The sequence below is a fragment of the Euphorbia lathyris genome, chromosome 5, assembly GCF_963576675.1.
Source record: "Euphorbia lathyris chromosome 5, ddEupLath1.1, whole genome shotgun sequence".
Taxonomy (NCBI): domain Eukaryota; kingdom Viridiplantae; phylum Streptophyta; class Magnoliopsida; order Malpighiales; family Euphorbiaceae; genus Euphorbia; species Euphorbia lathyris.
Genome location: NC_088914.1, coordinates 52,039,783 through 52,060,908, shown reverse-complemented (window position 1 = coordinate 52,060,908; position 21,126 = coordinate 52,039,783). Strand labels below are relative to the sequence as shown.

At 35.8% G+C, this 21,126-nt stretch overlaps 1 protein-coding gene across 1 annotated transcript; it reads left to right on the top strand.

The window, feature by feature from the left end:
- The first annotated feature begins 3,251 nt into the window (after positions 1 to 3,251).
- Positions 3,252 to 5,504, top strand: LOC136230358 (trihelix transcription factor DF1-like). Its single transcript, XM_066019409.1, has 2 exons — positions 3,252 to 3,581; positions 3,971 to 5,504. The coding sequence occupies exons 1-2, from the start codon at positions 3,370 to 3,372 to the stop codon at positions 5,229 to 5,231; spliced, it is 1,473 nt and encodes a 490-aa protein (XP_065875481.1). The 5' UTR covers positions 3,252 to 3,369; the 3' UTR covers positions 5,232 to 5,504.
- Positions 5,505 to 21,126: the final 15,622 nt, after the last annotated feature.

The following is a 21,126-nucleotide window of genomic DNA, read 5'->3' as shown; positions in this document are numbered from 1 at the left end:
ATCATTTGCCCCCTGAACTTGTCCAAAATGATTGATTGGCCCTCTAAACTTTCAAAGTGTCTTGATATCCCCTGAACTTGTATAAAATATTCAGTTAGCCCCCTGAACTTGTATAAAACGTAATCAATTGATCACTCGGTTGTAAAATAGTAAGTTAAATGCGGAAGATATATTCCACGTGTCTTAGAATGTTATTACATAATTCAAGAATAGAGTAAAAATGAAGTTATTACTTGCTCAACTATAAACCTTGTATTCTCTAATATTACAACCGCAATATTCCGATCTTGATTGTTTTACTTTTTTTAAGACGCGTGCAATACATTTTTCGGATTTAACTTACCTTTTTGCAACCGAGTGATCAATTGATTACGTTTTACGCAAGTTCAGGGGGTTAACTAAACATTTTATGTAAGTTTCGAGACACTTTGAAAGTTCAGGGGGCCAATTAACTATTTTGAAAAAGTTGAGGGGGCAAATGATGTATTAAGCCCTAAATAAAGTTGAAAAAGGTTAATGGTATCACTTTTAATTAGTTTTGGAGGCACAAAGAACTTGTGCTGTATGTATTAGAATCAGAAACAAAAAATAAAAATAAAAAAAAATAAATAGGCCCCATTTATGGTCATGGGATGTTGTAGAGATGGCAATTGTAAAATGTTGGTTAACTTTAATTTAAATAATCAAGCAATGCAATGTGAAAAGATATCAATGATTGGGATTACGTACACCAATTTTCCACTCGAGCATATCATAATTACAAATTTTTCGTCAATTCCTTTACTTTTACCTTTTTAAACTTGTTCAATTTCGTTGTTTAATCAATTTTGACGTTCAAACTTATCTCTACAACTTTCCTTATGATACATTTTGTCAATAATTAAAATTAATGATATAAAGTAGGGTTAAAGGGTAAAAATATCTTTAATATATTGAGTCAGGAGTAATTTTACCAATAACATCTAAAATAGTGTAATTTTAGTCCTAACATTAGAAGCTAAAATCAATTTTACTTTTAACGTTGATAAATTTGATCAATTTGAGAAATAATTCATCAAACTGTCTTCTCGGTCATAAATCTTGGTATCTACACTTCACAAGTGCGCCATTTTATCAGTAACAAATCACAAACATATGTTAAGATGTGAAAAAAAATACTGTATTTTGTACGAATTGTACAAAAAAATAAAAAATCCACTGAATTTATAAATATTAATTTTCAATTCTATTGTTAAATTATAAAAAAACATGAATTTTTGTTTAGAACTAACTGATATGTAATTAGTGGAGAATAAAGAACAAAATATTTGTGTTTTATAATAGTGTCTAAAATTGATCCAATTTATCAATGTTAAAGGTAAAATTGCTATTGGCTTCCAACGTTAGAGGTAAAATTGCTCATGACTCTTATATTTATACTTGTATTCGTCGTCGAAGGAATAAGATAGAAGGCTTAAAAGATCAGAATGGTGTCCGAGTTTGGGATGTTCAGTTGTTAGAGACATAGTTACCTCCTTTTTTCAAAACTTGTAGTAAGAAGTGTTCACTATTCATCCTAGCTTAACTATTGAAGTGATATTTTCGATTTGCGATACCACAATGATCGAAGCTGCTCTTGGAGTCCCAACTTTTGTGTTGCAAGATCCTATTGCTGCTGCTCCTGTCAATTCTCTCTTTGCTGCGGGTGAGAGACGATGGGGTATAGATATTGTTCATGATCTTTTCAATTCGAAAGATCAAAATTATATATTTAGTATTTCTATTTCTCAAAATTTATTGCAGGATATTGGTTCTGGTGTTTCGAACATGGTGAAAACTATCCTGTCTGTGGAGTGCTTATAAGAGGCTTTGCAATATTCCAGTTGATACTGTGAGTAGTTTGTGGAAGAAAATCTGGCAGCTCAAAGTTTACTCGAAGGTGAGAAATCTTATTTGGAGAGCATGTCGTAATGTTATCCCATTTGCTGGTAATTTAACTAAGAGATATGTGGATTTAAGTCTTATTTGTTCATCATGTGGTTCGACTGAGGAGGGTTTTATGCATGTTTTATATGGCTGCAACATTTCCATTCGAGTTTAGCAGATTGCAGGAACAAAAAGATTTCTAAACTGGAGAGGTCACTTCTTCAAAGAGTAGGTGAGCTTTATTTTTAATACACTGTCTGTTGATTTTATTTGTGTTTGGGCTATGGTCATATGAGGTATTTGGATAGGTAAAAACAATTACATTTGGAATAATGTTAAGATGTTTCCAAGAGTAGTTTTCCAAATGATTTGTCTGGGTTTGAAGGAATGACAAGAAGGATGCACAAACATTGCATAATGACATAAATGGTTTGACACAAAATTCATTAGCACATAGATGGTGCAGACCGCCTCCCCAGGTTCCCAGGTTAAATGTTGATGCTTTCCTGATTCCGGGCTCTGGTTTTTAGGGGTTGGGGTTGGCTTCGCTATATTGAAGGTCAGTTTTGTGGTGCGTTTTCTAATCTTCTCCCAGGCAACTATCAAGTCAAAGATGGAGAAACATTGGCTATAAGGAAAACGCTGAATTGGTTAAAAAATAAAAATTTGAGAGGATGAAGATTGAATCGAATGCTGATACGGTAGTTAATCATCATAGAAAATGACCTTTTAGATCTTATGATTTTATATTAGAAGAGTGCAAACCAATGTTAAGTTCTTTAAACAACGTTAATGTCAATTTTATTAGCGGTTCTAAGAATAGTGTAGTCATGAGTTGTTCAAGCTGCCTACTTTAAGTAGGACTGATATTACAACCTCCTGAAGTTTACTCTGTAAACTGACTTTCATTAATAAGATTTTATTTTTACTTAGCGTAGTAAAAATAATTAATTGATATAAAAAAAAGTTATACAATTATCACCATTTCTATTCTCAATGATTTTTTTTGGTGTGCGTTACGTCAACCAGGATTTGAAGGCGTCTGGTGAAAACTTTTTTTTTTGGATAGACACGGTGAAAAACTTTTTACCACTTAGATTATCGCCTATTCAAATTTTTTGTTTTTTTAATCTTTTCACCACACCCACATTTTAAATTTAATGTTGAAAAGCCACTTATCTTGACCCAAAGGTCAATAATTTTTCACCCACACAAGCAAAGAATCCAATCTACACCCGTCGACAACCAATAGAATTTGGACACGTCAGGAATAGCAGCTGTACTTTCCACCCACTTGATTACGCCTCCCCTAATTCACCTCCTTATATTTATTTAACTTACCAAATCTTCTACTATCCTACTACTAGTAGAAAGAAAAACAAGTACCTTGAATTTAACCCAAACCCTAGCTATTATTTCACCTTCCTTATCCCTAAATTTTCTTAGCGGTAACTTTTCCTGCTCATGGAAATTTCTACTTCGCCGGCTACCGCCACCGCCAACAGCAGTCGTCTCGGAGAAGATGACAGATTCAAGCCTGAAGAAGGTGACCGGTTTTCAATTGGTAACCGATGGCCTCGCCAAGAGACTTTGGCTTTGTTAGAGATAAGGTCTGAGATGGATACTGCTTTCAGAGAAGCCGGACTTAAGGCTCCTCTTTGGGAAGAGGTTTCCAGGTTAGTTTTCTTCATTTTTCTTCTCTGAGTTTTCTCCATCAAATTTGCTAGAGGAAGAAGCAAACATCTCTCCCCCCGTTTCTAACCTGGAAAATTGTTTAAAATTGAATTGGTTCCTTCAATTCCCACCTTTAATAGTTAATTTTTGTAAACGAAGAGCAACTTATGCTTTTTGTGTGGTGTTGTTTTCAGATTGTTTGCTGACTTTATGTGCATCGACTTTTGATAGTGATTTTTGTTAGCTTCCAATCATTGTATGTATTTGCTTGTTTGGTTGTTTAATTTATGTTGGATATTGCTAATTGGTTAATTGAAAGGTTGAAGAATTCAAGTAAACTAATTGGATAGTGTTTGTTTTTCAAATTTTTAATTGTAATTGTTGCTATCAGGAAATTGAGTGAACTTGGATATAATCGAAGTGCCAAGAAATGCAAAGAAAAGTTTGAGAATGTTTACAAGTACCATAGAAGAACAAAAGAAGGTAGATCCGGAAAGGTTAATGGAAAATCCTATAGGTTTTTTGAACAATTAGAAGCTCTAGATAGCAACCAGGGATTGTTATCTTCTTTTTCGCCGGATAAAGTTTCGATTCCCATGGCTGCAGCCACAGTAAACCCGGCTAATGTTGTTATAAATGCTGTTCCAACTTCTATCCATACTCCTAGTGTAAATTTCACTGATAATCCCTCTACTTCAGCAACCTCTTCTTCGAGCGAAGAATCAGAAGGAACAAGGAAGAAGAAAAGGAAATTAACCCAATTTTTTGAGAGGTTGATGAAAGAAGTTATTGAGAAACAAGAGAGTTTGCAGAAGAAGTTTCTAGATGCGATAGAGAAGTGCGAGCAAGATAGGATGGCAAGAGAGGAAGCATGGAAGATGCAAGAATTAGATAGGATTAAGAAAGAACGTGAACTGTTGCTCGAAGAAAGATCAATTGCGGCAGCGAAAGATGCAGCTGTTTTATCCTTTTTACAGAAGTTGTCGGAGCAAAATAGCTCAGTGCAATTGCCTGAGAATCAAGTATTTCCTGCGCAAATGGCAGAGCAACAAATAGTTCCTGTAGAGAAAGTAGTGAAGGAACAGGAAAAGGAAAATAATAACCTTGAGAGTTTTGTTAATATGAGCTCATCAAGGTGGCCTAAAGAAGAGATAGAAACTTTAATTAAGCTAAGAACTAATCTTGATATGCAATATCAAGACAATGGGCCTAAAGGACCTTTGTGGGAGGAGGTTTCTGCAGCAATGAAGAAGCATGGTTACAATAGGAGTTCAAAGAGGTGTAAGGAGAAGTGGGAAAATATGAACAAGTACTTCAAGAGAGTTAGAGAAAACAATAAAAGGAGGCCGGATGATGCAAAGACATGCCCCTATTTCCACCAGCTTGATGCTCTATATAGAGAGAAGAAGACAAGGAAGCTTGATAATTCAGGAAAAGAGTTGAAGCCTGAAGAACTTCTAATGCATATGATGGGTGGGCAAGAAGAACGACAGCGACAGGAATCCGTAACAACAGAGGACTGTGAAAGCGAAAATGCTGATCAGAATCAAGAAGAAGAAGATGATAGAGAAAATGATGAGGAAGATGAGTACAGAGTTGTTGCTAGTGATCCTTCTTCAGTGGCAATAATGGACCGATTAGAGATGCACTAGTTTTTGTTTTTTATTTTATTTTATTTTCAAGTTGGAAGCTGGTATGCCTTAGTGTGTGTGACTATTTGATGGCTTTGTGAAACATATTCAAGTTGAAGGCCTTCAAATCAAATGCAGCATCAAGTCTATGTATAGGTATATGCTCATTTAATTATTTGTTGAATAAATGTATGAGAGGGAGAGAGAAAGTAGAAGAATTGGAATAAGCAATTTGATATGTAAACTACATGTATACAATTTATATATATATCTATATGTTTTATTTTGGTAGGAGTTCACACGTGTGCAAAAGTGGGAAACAATTTCTCTATAGTTTTGGAAAAGCCCTGATACATCACCAGGATTGGCTCTCTCAACTTTACAAGTGTCTCACCAACTCTCTAAACTTGTCCATAAAATAGATTAGTTCTCTGAACTTTACAAGTGTCTCACCAACTCTTTATATTTGCTTATTCTGTAATAACTAAATATAAAAACTTATTAAACCTAAATTTTAAAAATATATCTTCATTTATTCGAGAGGCAATTTTTTTGCTTCTCCTACCTTTCAATATATTATAAGAGTTAGGCCCTGTTTGATAACGGCTTTCAGCACTTAAAATTAATACATTAAGGTGCTGTTTGATAAAACTGAAAATTAAGTGCTAAAAAAATAAGTACTGAATTTTAAGTGTTGAATATTATAAGTGCTGAAAATATTGAATGCTATAACTTTTATAAAAATATTAGTAGATAATGTTTAACTTAAAACGTTAAGTTAAATATTTTGACTTATCAAAATAAGTGATTTTTAACTTAATTAACCAATTTAAGTGGTGGAGAAACAATCGTTATCAAACGTACTTAAATTAAATAAGTGTTTAACATTTTAATTTAAGCAATTAAGTGTTTTATCAAACAAGGCGTGTTTATTGATTTTAAACTTATTTGATAGCACAACTTAAATATTTCAGTTAAGTCACATAATCAATTATTATGGTAAGTAAAAAAATTTAACTTAAAATTTTAAGTTAAACATTATTAACTAATATTTTTAAATTCAGTATTTATTTTTCGTATTTATCAAACAATTATATCATTTAATATTTTCAGCGTTTATAATATTCAACACTTAAAATTCAGTGCTTATTTTTTTAGAACTTAATTTTAAGTTTTATCAAACGCCATCTTAGTGTTGCAGGTTTGAGAGATTGAATGGATGAGGATCGAGAGTTAATATTATGGTTTTGTATTTAGTTGTTACATAATAACTAAGTTTGAGGAGTTTGTGAGATACTTGCAAAATTCAGGGAGCTAATATACTTTTATGGACAAGTTTAGGGAGCTGTTGATATGAAATAAGCAAGTTTAGGGAATTAGTGAGACACTTGCAAAGTTCAGAGAACCATTCTATTATTTTGGACAAGTTCAGGGAGCTGGTGATGTATTAGGCGTTTGGAATAAGAATAGATGACCGGAGTTTATGTTTATATGATTGCATTGGACAACTATTGAATGCGGCTTAATACATCATTTGTCCTGAACTTGTTCAAAAAGCATGATTAACCCCCTAAATTTTTAAAGTGTCCCAATAACATCCTCAACTTGTATAAAATGTTCAGTTAGCTCCATGAACTTGCGTAAAATATAATCAATTGATCACTCGGTTGTAAAAAAGTAAGTTAAATGCAGAAGATGTATTCCACGCATCTTAGAATGTTATTACATAATTAAAAAATAGATTAAAAATGAAGTTATTGCTTGCTCAACTATACAACATGTCCTCTCTAATATTAGAACTGTATACTCCGATTTTGGTCGTTTTACTTTTTTTAAGACTCGTAAAATACATCTTCCGCATTTAACTTACTTTTTTGGGACCAAGTGATCAATTGATTACAGTTTGCGCAAGTTCAAAGGGCTAACTGAACATTTTATATAAGTTGAGGAAGCTATCGGGATACTTTGAAAGTTCAGAGAGTCAATCAAACTTTCTAAGTTTTTGAACAAATTGAGGGAGCAAATGATGTATTATGCTTATGTCAAATATTGACAAGAGGGATCTTCACTTTATAATTTTAGATGGGAATTATATTTCAATACAAGAATCAAGATGGTCAAAAGAAATCACCTTGTGGAGTTCACTAGCTTTTAGATTATAGTGGGGAATTAAAATTATCAATGTAGTTTGGTAGCGAATATAAATGTTTTTTTAGAGAATTTTACGGAGTGAGTTTAGTCGGGGTTTTTAGAAAAAAAGTAAAGAATGACGAGAAATGATTCCTTTGTCAGTGTTTGTTTCAACCATTCAATCAAACATTTCTTTTATAACAATGTCATATATCATTCTATTAACTTATACATTATAAATATAGCACGAAAATAAAAATGAATAAAACCTCAGGCTATAACCAATAGAAGATCCACAAATGGAAGAAAATAGACTATAAATAGCAATACAAAAAAAATATAAAAAGTATTAAAACTCATAAAAGGTATAAATAAAACAAACATAGAAATCATATCCTTCTCGTAAGTCGAATCCTGTTGAAAAACCCTTCTAATCCATGTTTCATCATTTAGGCTCTTTCGGACATTCGGATATGAGTACTTTCTGTTTTTGCAATCACCTATATCTATAGATCTACGGACAAAATGAACATTTTCCGATCTTTCTGAGACCGAAAAAAAGAATAAAAGAAAGGAATATAGCTAAAAGGTGTAGATCTCACAGAAAAAGAAGTTCAAGAAAGTATATATATTTCAAACTAACAAAAAAAAAAGGTAAATCTTAAATACTAAAATATAAATGGGATAAGGAAGAAGGAAGATAAGTAGACCTGAAAAAGTGACGGTGATGGTGGCGGTAGCGACAATGGCGGGATCTGAGAAGAAGAAGGAACAATGAGAGGAAAAATTAATTCAATCAAATGTTTTACCCACTTTTAGTTTTGGGTAAACTCTAAAGCCTTCTAAACTCATTACCCTCAATTCCCTTGGGTTTTGTATTCCTTCTCCATCCATTTGCATGTTTACAGTATTCTCCAGCCCCAATCTCATCTCCAGTGATACTCTCCTTCGTCCATCCTTCCATGCTGGCTCGTTCTTTTTCGGCGATCATTCCTGATGCTGCTGGTCAATCCTCTCTCTCTCTTCCTCCATTTCTTTCCTTCTCCTCCTCCTCCTCCATTTCAGTAGGTGATGGTTTATCAATTCGATTACTTTAGGTGGTTTGCCTCTGTTTAATTTGTGAATTTGTCCAACCAAATTCAATTGTTATAGGTGCTTCATCGTTAGACAAATTTCGTAGGCTTTGTTTTATGTCTTAATTTTTTGGAAATGGTAAATTTACTTTAAGCGAATCTTGAAAGTAAATGGTGGATATTTAGTAACTATTTTATTTTGTTGCAACGTGGAGTTCTCAATTTTTGTCACTGTCCATTTCTATAAAAAAATTATTCGAATATATATATTTTTTTATGGTGGTTGAAAGGCTCTTTTTAATTTCACGCTTTTGGTGATTTTTTTATACGTGAAATTTAAGTTAAGCTTCATTATTGATACTAACCTTTGATTTTTCTGCAATGGAGGGGGTGAAGACTGGATAGAGTATGAAAACAAGTTGATTTCTCATTTGAACTAAACAGTAAAAAAGGGAATCACGGGGTACTACATTCTCTTTCCGGAACCGATTCAAACAGACAAGGAAATTCATGGTTATTCCATTCATTTATCATTGTTTCCCTTTTTGGATTCCTTTTCGTTACCTCTATGCGAGCTGGCATGCGGACCAATAAGGAAGCCCTTACTCAAAAGGCATAACAGTGAAGAACATGTGTTCTAATCACAAGGACGATCTAACATATATGCCCATGTTCCCCAAAACATGTTGTAACTTACGGAATGAGGAAACAAGTGAAAAAGCGTATGAATACGGGGGCCAATGAAGCATTGTCATGTAGAAACCTACCCATATATAGGATACTCTTCTATTATCGCTATAAATAGCCATCTCAAAGATATAAGGTACACAACAACTTCTTCATCACTATGTTTTCTAGTCATTATACTAAATCTCAATATCTTTAGTGACTTAAGAATTAAAGTAGGGACGCCATACTCTGACTCTTCTTTAACGGTTTGGTCATGAGCAACGTCAATTCACAAATGAAATTATGAAGAAGCTTATATACAACATAGGCTCTATCCCAAAATCCATGACTATTCTTCGAGCTCAACAAGCCATACAGATGGAGATGGTGCGAGCGGAGCTTAAGAAGGAAAATGAGGTAAACAAACATGATTCCATCACCTGTTCTACCAAACATCACATCGTCTGTACTTGCCCTCGAAAAAGAAATGGGTTAGAAGAATCTCAACACGGTATTGGCAGAGGGCGATCTAAAAGAGGACCTCATGTATGCTGAAGACGTCATTACTCATAGACACCTCCAAAACAGCCTCATCATCTTGAGAATTCCTGATTTCCAAAGAGACATATAGGTCTTCGTTATGATTCTACCAAATCTCTACTTCGCTACCAAGATCCACGGATCGGTGGAACTCTATATCTGATGCAAAACTCAAAACGGATGAATCAACTTCTCTTAAGGATGATGTATACAACCTCATGCAAAAGGAGCTTCGACATACAATGGTTGATGTTGGAACAGATTCATGAATACCGAAGATTACCAATGTTGATACTCTTTTGTGTACAAAAATCATGGAAAAGCTGATGCCTCAAGGATTTAAATATCCCTTATTAAAATATTATAATGATATGACAAATCCTACTGTTTATGTTAAAAAAAATCATAGGGCTTTGGAAACAACTACAACAACTTATGCGCTTATGTGCAGACTCTTTTCTACCACCCATCCGAAAATTCAACCAAGTGGCGAATGAATCTGAAGAACATACCATCACATCCATTCTCGAAAGTAGAACTATGCAAGATTTGAATTATTTGGTGCAGAAACCTAGTGAATCTCTTAAGGAGCGGGTGGAGAGATTTCAAAGAACAACCATTCAAATTTTAAGCATTTGTATGTAGATGGAGCAGTTGAAGCAATGACTTCCAATTGCCGAAGCAAAGATTTATCCAAAGAGCTCACTCCTAGGAGGCAAAAAACATTCCCTAATTTATTGCCGCGAGCTACAGATTTCATCAAATGAGACGGACATCGCCTAAATCCTTTACTTAAGGACAAGCTAGGACTAGTCAACAACCCAAGGGAATCTAGAAACAACAAGGGCAAAGAGTTCTGAAGGTCACGAGAGCACACACACCGAAGCTTCGCTCCTTTAAATTCTCATAAAAAAGAAATTCTTTACTGGGTGGAGAGAAATAGACAACACATTCAGTATCCCCTGAAGTTAGAATTCTCTAGGAGACGTCACAATAGTATGTACTGTGAGTTCCACAAGAGTGAGGGCTACGATATTGAAGACTATAGACAATTGTCAGCAGAACTTAATAAATGGATGGAGCTGGCAAACTTTACAAGTTTTTTGAAACTGTTGGAAATTAGGCTAAGGTATAGCAGCGGAAATATAAATTTTTTAACCTATTTCCATTTAACCATAGGATCCGTTAATCGTTATTTCATATAAAGAGGGATAAGAAGAATTACCTTTTGATAATCAATCTACCGTTGTTAATGAAGTGCCCACAACTCTTCTCCGAATTCCCAAACACGAAATAAAACACGGGAAGATTAATTTAGAATCAACCGTTGAATAGCAACCAAAGTAGATTGCCTCTAACTAATCAACACAACATCAAGGATAAAAGAAATAGATGAAATCAATTGATCGGAAGGAAGCCGTAGAAAATCTCGTCTTCGAACTAGGGGTGTCGAAATTTTCTCTCTCTTGCACTATGTGGATTTCGAAAATCTCTAGGGCTTGCTCTCTTGGAGATTTCGAAAATCACTAGGGGAGGGGTATATATAATCTCTTGTATCTAATCCCTAGTTAGATAGAATTAGGTTACTGAATAGGAATTCAATTCGGAATAGAATTCCTAATTATTATCTCATTATATATCTAATATATTAAGGATAATAATAATAACCTTATTGGATAATAATAGGAGTATTATAATCTAATTAAAACTCCTAACTTATTTATCCCTTAATTAATTTAATTCATAATCCTAATCCAATTAGGTTTGACAAAATCAAATTAATTATTCATGTATATCACTACATGAATTTCGACCCCCCCTTAGTCCATGGGCCTTATTGGGCTCAATTGGGCTTCTATCAATTAATTAACATCCATCTCTCTTTTAGGTTCCAAGTCTTATGTGTGACCCATTAGGTTCTTATTGCTTCTAGCCGTATGCAACGTTATTAAATTAATTTTCAAAGAATTATATTTAATCTTTGCATAACGGAATGATGTACAGAGTATGTGATTAGCAAGTCCGTAATCATTCCCCCAGAGCTATAAGAAGACAGGTTGATTCTGTCGTTAACATTTCCGTATTAGTTACAGTATAATTCGATCCTTTATCAACTACATCCTTGAACTGAATCTTATGACTATGGGTGATGTCAAGTCACATATAGTGAGACGTTCGTTTTACTTGTACAGGCCGAGTCAACTCAAATAGATAGGTTAAGTGAAATCTGTATTTCAAGTCTTAAGCTATCACCTTGCAAGGATTTAGAGTCGAGTCTTCCACAAGCGATCCTTGGATGTATCTCCCATTTATCGGGAGTGATAAATGCTCAATCCAATATATAACGATTCCGCAATCACTTCCTGTGATACCCAATGTCTACTGTTCACACCCCAGAGTCATCTCTGTTAAGGATCGTGTTACACCAGAGTCAAAGCATCACATTCCGTAATCCAGAATACCAATTAATATTCCTTTGAGTCTGAGGATTAGTTATACCTATTAATACCAATGAGATGAACATGTGACAAGGATGAATCTACCCATCCTGTTATCTCAAATCGGATCCCCAATCCTAATGAACAACTTTTCATCGGATCTATGTAACTGTCCAGATATCTGTATATATGAAGCTTGTGAGATCAGCTTTCTATCAGACAGAAGACATTGTTACATACAAGTCTCAACAGTGATATATCAATCCCAAACATATCACTTGACTTGGGGTGGTTTTAAGTTTATCAGTTTATTATAAAGTTTTGTCTCACTTCATGCTTGTATGAACACTTTATAATCACTTTAAATAAACTTACGGATTTCCTTTTATTAGACTTTATTTAGTGCTTAAAAGGGATTGCCTTTATATAGTTATAAAACATATATCTCATTAAAACAAATGATATAAAGAACAATTCATTTACATTAAGTTTGTATCCTAGAACAATTGTCTATAGGACACTAAACCCCAACATACTCCCACTTGGACTAAAGCCAATTGTTTCTAAAACTTATCCCAGTAGAAGTTAAATGACGATCATGTACTCTCTGGGTTAAAGGCTTTGTCAACGGATCTGCAACGTTGTCCTCTGTAGGTACTCTTTCTATTCTCACATCTCCTCTAGCCACAATCTCTCTAATGATGTGGTATCGCTTAAGGTAATGCTTGGACGCATTATGAGACCGTGGTTCTTTTGCTTGCACAATGGCTCCATTGTTATCACAATACAGTGTAATGGGATTTACAATATCAGGCACCACACCAAGTTCTGTAAAGAACTTTCTTATCCAAACCGCTTCCTTTGCTGCTTCCGCAGCTGCGATATACTCTAACTCGGTCGTAGAGAAAGCTACGCTTCCCTGCTTGGAACTCTTCCAACTGACCGCGCCCCCATTCAAGATAAACAGGTATCCTGATTGGGATTTAAAATCATTCTCATCTGTGAGATGACTTGCGTCTGAAAATCCTTCTATTTTCATATCACCTTCTCCGTACACTAGGAACATATCTTTAGTTCTTCTCAAGTACTTAAGAATGTTCTTGACAGCAATCCAATGCTCGTCTCCCGGATTTCCTTGGTAACGACTCGTTACAGATAACGCGAATGCTACATCAGGTCTAGTGCATATCATATCATACATAATCGAACCGATTACGCTGGCGTACGGGACTACAGCCATACGTCTTTTGTCATCATCGGTTTTAGGACATTGATGATTGTTTAACTTTACTCCATATAGCATGGGTAAGTTACCTCGTTTCGATTCAAGCATGCTAAACCGATTTAGCACCTTTTCAATGTATGTAGCCTGTGAAAGACCAAGCAGTCTTCTCGATCTATCTCTGTAGATCTTTATACCAAGTATATAAGCTGCTTCACCAAGGTCTTTCATTGAGAAGTTACCAGATAACCATACTTTTACCGACTGTAGTAGAGCAATGTCATTTCCCATTAATAATATATCGTCCACATATAGTATGAGAAATGCAATAGAGCTCCCACTTGCTTTCTTGTAAATGCAAGCTTCTTCGCAATTTTGTTCGAAACCAAATTGTTTTATGGTTTCGTCAAAACGCTTATTCCAGCTTCTTGATGCTTGCTTGAGTCCATAAATGGATCTCTGAAGTTTGCAAACTTTATTTGCATCCTTCGATATGAAACCTTCAGGCTGCATCATATATACATCCTCAAGCAGGTTTCCGTTTAGGAAAGCTGTTTTCACATCCATTTGCCAAATCTCATAATCTAAGTGAGCGGCAATTGCAAGCATGATTCTGATTGATTTGGACATAGCCACAGGAGAGAAAGTTTCGTCATAATCAATTCCTTGCTTCTGACGATATCCTTTCGCTACTAACCTAGCTTTGTAGGTGCTAACCTTTCCATCCATGTCTGTCTTCTTTTTGAAGATCCATCTGCACCCAATGGGTATTATCCCTTCGGGTGGATCAACCAAAGTCCACACTTGGTTAGTATACATGGAATCCATTTCAGAATCCATGGCCTCAAGCCATGCTTTAGAATCTGGACTAGTAAGAGCCTCTTCATAGTTTTTGGGTTCGTCGTCTAACACAGGAACCTCATTATCATCTCCCACTAGAAAACCATATCTAACTGGGAGTTCACGAACTCTTTGTGATCTACGAATAGGTGGCACTGGAGTCTCATCTAATGGGACTTCTTCGGGTACCTCAACCGCCTCTGTTGTTTCAGTCGGTGTTTCTTCTTCTTGAACTTCGTCAAGTTCAATCATGCTTCCCTTTTGTGTTTCTTCGAGAAACTCTTTCTCTAAGAAGGTTGCGTGCTTGGATACTATTACTTTCTGATCATCTGGATGATAGAAGTTGATAACAACCCAAATTATTCTTGAATAATGAATAAGGGAAAATTAATAGAGATAATGACAAACCATTATTTCTTCTAAAAGAGATATTTATGCATGATTAATGTGGAATTAATGATAATTAATGCAGGGGTGAATATGCAAATAATGAGGAAAATGAAGGAGTTTCTAGCATCATGCCACACCACGTGGACCATGGCGAGATACGCCATAACGAGATACGCCCGATGAGAGCGAGTAATGGAGACCCGCCATTGTTCTCAAGGAGAGCGTACATACGCCTTGACGGGTCCAAGAATACCAAAAGGCGCCTTTATTACCATCAATGAATGGGAATAAATACAATTAAATGGCAATTAATAGCCATTAAAGGGGAATAAAGACTTGATTGTTCGAATACCTCAACTTTGAGGGTTTTAATGATAAATGCTGGGATTAATGGAGAATTGATAGCAATCAAAGATGAGTAATGGCACAACTCTTCACCTGCTTCCCCATTAATGCTGAAGGTTACAGAAACCTATATAAATACCCCAGCTTCCTAGGATCAAAGGTACACTTACTGATTCTCTACTTTTGTGCTTACAGTTTATTCTCAGAAATATTACTGACTTTGGCATCGGAGTGTCCCCGGCCGATCCCAACGGCGCCTCACAGGGAAGTGCTCCGATCAAGGATTTTTCCCCAAGTTATCAATTGGTGCGGTGAACGTGGACCTCTAACAAACAGAAGATCACAAAATCTTGATTGTATAGAGTTTCACAAAGAAGAAAATAATGGAGTCAATGGAATAAAAATCCCAATCTCAAACTTTGGCTCAATCAATACATCAAATCTATCCAAAGATAGGCTTCTCTATAGATTGGTGGGAAAGAGTTTTCTACATTAAATCTTTAAATCTGGAGTTTTATGATAAATAAGATAAGTTTCCTACCCTTTCTTATTCCATTTTTAATTAAAGAAAATTGAAATTTCTTACCTTTATCAAGTGCTATGAATATCGTTACATGTTATTATGATAAATCTAATAAACTATGAAAGATGAAGTCATGGACACAAATCTTTCATTAAATCTTGCATGCTTACTATGCCCTCATATTTTTATGCATGACAAGTGTAATATGATATTATCATTGAATTAGTACAAAACACATGTATAAGACCCGTAATCTTGGGATTTACAAAAAAAAAATTCATCCATTCAATGTGATTTTGTCATTTGATATTAAAATATCATAAAAGGGCTCATGTAATTGCATATGATTTAGATCTGGTAGGTCTTTTGGATGAACATGCATATAACTATTAGAAGAAATTACAAAAAGATCATATTTGGTTTTTCCTTGTACAATTCACCATCTATATATGGCTTTTCTCCTATATAGTACTTTTAATATCAGAAATTCATATTTTTGAATATTGTTTTGTCAAACAGTTATTTTATTCCCTTTTTTACAAGGATGTGTCTATTCATATAAAAACTGTTTATTTGACATTGTTAGAATTTCTTTTACCAACGTAAGAGAATTGAACATATTGAATCTATTTGTGATTATCGTGTAATTGTCTCTAACTATTAAAGCCATTATGGACTGATGAATTACCAAATTGGATAAACGAAACTTTCATACCCTGAGCTAACTACAAAATAGTGCAAGTGTCAGTTTCAGATCAGAACATTAATTTATGCAAAATTCTTAGGATATACATGACAGTTCCTTAGAGATTGTTTGGATGATAGTATATGAAGGTAGGTGATGCTGAATTTTGAGCAATTTTCCTTACACCCCAAATTGGAGGAGAATCACGGTACATGTATTTTTCTTCCAAAATTACCCTTTGTATTTTATTTTATTCGTACAAATGAAATGATTTAAGAGTAATTTTATATATACCTATATTATTAAATCATCACTTACATTTCTTTAATTACACCTCATTCAAATGAGGCTTTAATGATCTCTGAATGCCATTAATATACGGATGCACAATATTAATTGCAAGTAAATAACAACTATGTAAGATATCTTACCCAATATAGAATGTCATAACTTTTATGACGTTTAAAATAAATATGCTATCTTGGATATTAATGCGCATTGAAATACAAAAGGACATTATTCTTAAACCATTCTCATTATGGTTATTTATTAAGAATTCATTATGATATTCATGTGCAGTAGCAATCTTTATGGTTATGACCGTTATACGTGATATTATTACTAAAACAAGCACGATTAAAATTCTATTATGAATTTATTTGACATATAATATTTACTCGGTTTTATCCTTTGACTAAGTTCATTCTAGAGGCAGTGACCAACGTGAAGGAATTGTTAAGTTGATTCCAAGATGAACTAAAAATTCCATAAAGAGAATTGCATCATACATGATATTTGCCAACAAGGCCAATGCAAACATTCTTTTGCTATGAAGTATGTTCCATGGATCAAGCCATTGATCCCCAAGGTAAGTGAATATAGCTTGTATGCCTTACCACAATCTTTTAATAATGGACAGAGTATGCCCCACTTCTGGAGTTCTTTCAGTGCTAACCCACAGAAACAAGGGAGTTGCTAATACTACAACCAGTGCAAACACTGATATGAAAAATAAAGCTCAATCCAAAGAAGTGTATATGCAGAGTCACTTCAGAAAAATTCCTTGACTATGTCATTAGCAAAAAAGGTGAAAAGAGCGCCTAAATAAAAGCCATGCAAGGAAAAAGGTGAAAAGAACGCCTAAATGAAAGCCCCACTATGGGTGAGAAAGATCCAGAGGTTGAACGGGCGGATCATCATACTAGAAAGATTGTCAACAAGTATATCAAAGTATAAAACAATTCCTAGCAGAACCACCCTTGATGAGCAGACCAATCTGAAGGGGAGACCTGCATTTGTATCAATCTGTCATGGATAAAGCTATGTGCACCGTGGTTATTCAAGAAGAAAAAGGTCAGCAATTCTCCATCTATTATGTTAGCAAAATGTTGAAGGATGCGGAGACAAGATATTCGAAGCTAGATAAAACAGCTCCCACGGTTGTGACAACATCCATCCGCGTTAAACCATAGCTCCAAGCATAACCTCAACATGATCGAGATCAAGATCAAGAGCCAGCTTCACCATCACGATTCAACATTGAACACATGGATGATGAGATTGAAAGGCGAGTACATGCCGCTCTAGATAGACAAGAGAACAATTCAGAAAGATACGCCATCCAGTTAATAGGAATTCGCCATTCACAGCGCGGATCATGGGGTACGAGGCGGAAAAAACGATTAAAGCTTCCAACTTGCCATAATATAAAAGAAAAGAATCAATATAAGCGGGACATTACATATCCCGAACCCAAAGGAAGGGAGCATGTAACCGTTGGAAGAAACGCCAAAGCGTACTACAGGTTGGCCACCACACTGAAGATTGCTGGGAGCTGGAAAACTAGATAGCTTTGTCCAGAATAACAAATAACAAGATGACAAGCAGAAGACAGATCCCAAAAATAAATTCAAAAGTGTCATTAATGTCATAGCAGATGGACCAGTGTATCAGCCACCCGTGGAAAAAGCAAAAATATCCGCTCTGGATAAAACATCCCTCCATTGCTCCTTTTGCAGAAACAAGTCCAGTAATCTCTCCACATGCAGATGCATTGGTAGCAACAATGGAGATTCAAGGATGGGAGATAAAATAAAGCGAGTAAAGACGCGGGCAGTTCTCGCAATGTCATCACCAAAGGTGCATTCGCCAAACTAAAGGTTGATCCGATCCAAATAGAAACAACCATTGTTGACATCATTGGAGTGACGGGTCACACTATCCAGACCAAGGGCCAGAGGTTGCAGCCCTAATTTCCATCCGTCGTCTGACAATGTACATTCCCACCAGCAAAGGAGGAGTAATGATTAGCGGGAACCAAAAGGTGGCTAAAGAGACTTATACTCGGCGTCACTATCAATCCGCCCACAATCCAAAGAGGACGAAGGTGAGAAATATTAACTTGTCACTACAGCTTTGGGTGACACAGAAACGCTCCTTATTGCTGATGGAAAGCGGGTGCGGATCGCCAAAGGATTAAAACTTGAGATCAAAGAGGATGTTAAAAAAGTTCTCATTGAGTCTGAAAGTGTATTTACATAGGAGAATGAGATCCCCACAGGAGTAAGCCTAGATGTGACTACTCATAAGTTAAACATCATTGAGGATGCGGTTCTAGTTGCTCAGAAAAGACGGAACCATGGGCCTAAAAATCAGTATTTTTACATATTCTTATATGTGCATTAAACTGTTATAGTATCCTATATTTTATAATTTATTCTTTCTCGCCATACTTCTTATGTTCATTTGCCTAGCTTTTAGTGCTGATATACGCCCAGTGGCTGGCGAATGAAAAGTTCCACAGGTGGATCAATTACCTCAAAGATAGGACAATTGATCCCATCACGGGCGGATCCCCTTTCCATAAAGATAAGAAGCACAGACCCTCAGGAGCTTTCAAATGAGCTCAACTCTCTCCTCAAAGACAGGAAAAGGATTGACCACCATCAAAAGCGGGTTAAAATCGTCTCAAACATGAGATCATTACACCCGCAACTTTCTCCTCAAAGATAGGAGAACACTCTCATGGGCGGATCCATCTTTAGATGATCACCATTCGAGAAAGAGTTAAAACATTCCTTGGACGCAAGGACTTTACACTCTCTCACTCCCTTCCCAAAAAAGGGTTCACAAGTCCTACGGGCGGATCGCTTCACCTCAAAGATAGGTAGCAAGTTGATCCCCTAGGCAACTTTACTTCCTCTAGAAGGAATAGAACAGCTTCAAACCTTCACAAAGGTTCGCACAACGGAGTATGGCTGGCCACCTACTCCATATTAAATCCTACAAACTTATATATTTACTTACGCAAACGTAAAAGTAAATGGCGACCATAAGGATTAAAACAATTGTACTTAAGTTTTACAAACAATCGGACAATAATCTCAGCGGCGGATCGATCTACCTCAAAGATAGGAAACAATTGATTGCCGTCAGAGACAGAGTTAAAACATTTCTCAGACGTGAGAATTTTACACTCTCAAATACTCTTCCCAAAGAAGAGTCTCAAGACCTGGCGGCGGATCGATTCACCTCAAAGATAGGAAGCAAATCGATCGCCTAAGGCAGCTTAACTTCCTCACTAGGAATAAAAGCTTCTAAACCTTCACAAAGGTTCACACATTGGGGTACGACTGGCCACCTACCCTAAACAATCAGAGAAATCCTAAACCAGATTCTAGAAAATTACTTGCTAAAAGATATAATGCATTAGTAAAAATAGTTCTGGAAAGCAAAGGGTTCATCCAACTAATGAAGCCTCGTCTTCATCTCCAAATAATGAAGCCTCGTCTTCATCATCAAAATAATGACGCCTCGTCTTCATCTCCAAGTAATGAAGCCTCGTCTTCATCTCCAAGTAATGAAGCCTCGTCTTCATCTCCAAATAATGAAGCCTCGTCTTCATCATCAAAATAATGAAGCCTCGTCTTCATCTCCAAGTAATGAAGCCTCGTCTTCATCTCCAAGTAATGAAGCCTCGTCTTCATCTCCAAACAATGAAGCCTCGTCTTCATCTCCAAACAATGAAGCCTCGTCTTCATCTCCAAACAATGAAGCCTCGTCTTCATCAAATTCATGAAGCATCGTCTTCATCCAATTCATGAAGCCTCGTCTTCATCCAATTCATGAAGCCTCGTCTTCATCCAATCAATGAAGCCTCGTCTTCATCCAATTAATGAAGTCTCATCTTTATCCAAACAATGAAGTCTCGTTTTCATCAAAGTAATGAATCCTCATCTTCATCATAGAAATAACAAAGTCTCGCCTCCACAAAATGAACAAAAGTCCCTAAATGGCTGATCATTCTTACTGATCCCTAAGTGCGGGTCATTCTCCTCAATATGGCAGAACTGAACAAAAGGATTCCCTAAGGCGAATCATAATCCTATGTCATAGGAACAAATGGTCCCATAAAGGGCGGGTTATTCCCTTTCTAAAGGAAATATAACTCTCAAGAAGCCCCTAGAGGATAACAATGGATACGGTTGGCCACCTATCCACAAGGAAGCAAAAGCCCCTAAAAGTGCATCATATCCATATATGATCCCACATAGGGCGGATCTTGTTCATAAGATCCCGCATAAGGAAGCCCCAAAAGGCGCATCATTTCCATATATGATCCCCCATCTAGGGCGGGTCCACTTTCCTCCCAGATAGAAAAATAAAACACCATTTAGACAGCCCTAAAGAGCTTTTTATACCATTAAGGGGGGCTTCTGATAACAACCCAAATTATTCTTGAATAAGGAATAAGGGAAAATTAATAGAGATAATGACAAACCATTATTTCTTCTAAAAGAGATATTTATGCATGATTAATGTGGAATTAATGATAATTAATGCAGGGGTGAATATGCAAATAATGAGGAAAAGGAAGGAGTTTCTAGCATTATGCCACACCACGTGGACCATGGCGAGATACGCCATAACGAGATACGCCCGATGAGAGCGAGTAATGGAGGCCCGCCATTGTTCTCAAGGAGAGCGTACATACGCCTTGACGGATCCAAGAATACCAAAAGGCGCCTTTATTACCATCCATGAATGGGAATAAATACAATT

What these genes read in the sequence shown, in the direction of transcription:
- LOC136230358 (XM_066019409.1), top strand. Translation starts at nt 3,370, where the DNA reads ATGGAAATTTCTACTTCGCCGGCTACCGCCACCGCCAACAGCAGTCGT. An exon ending in CTTTGGGAAGAGGTTTCCAG is followed by an intron (nt 3,582 to 3,970) that starts GTTAGTTTTCTT and finishes TGTTGCTATCAG; the next exon opens with GAAATTGAGTGAACTTGGAT.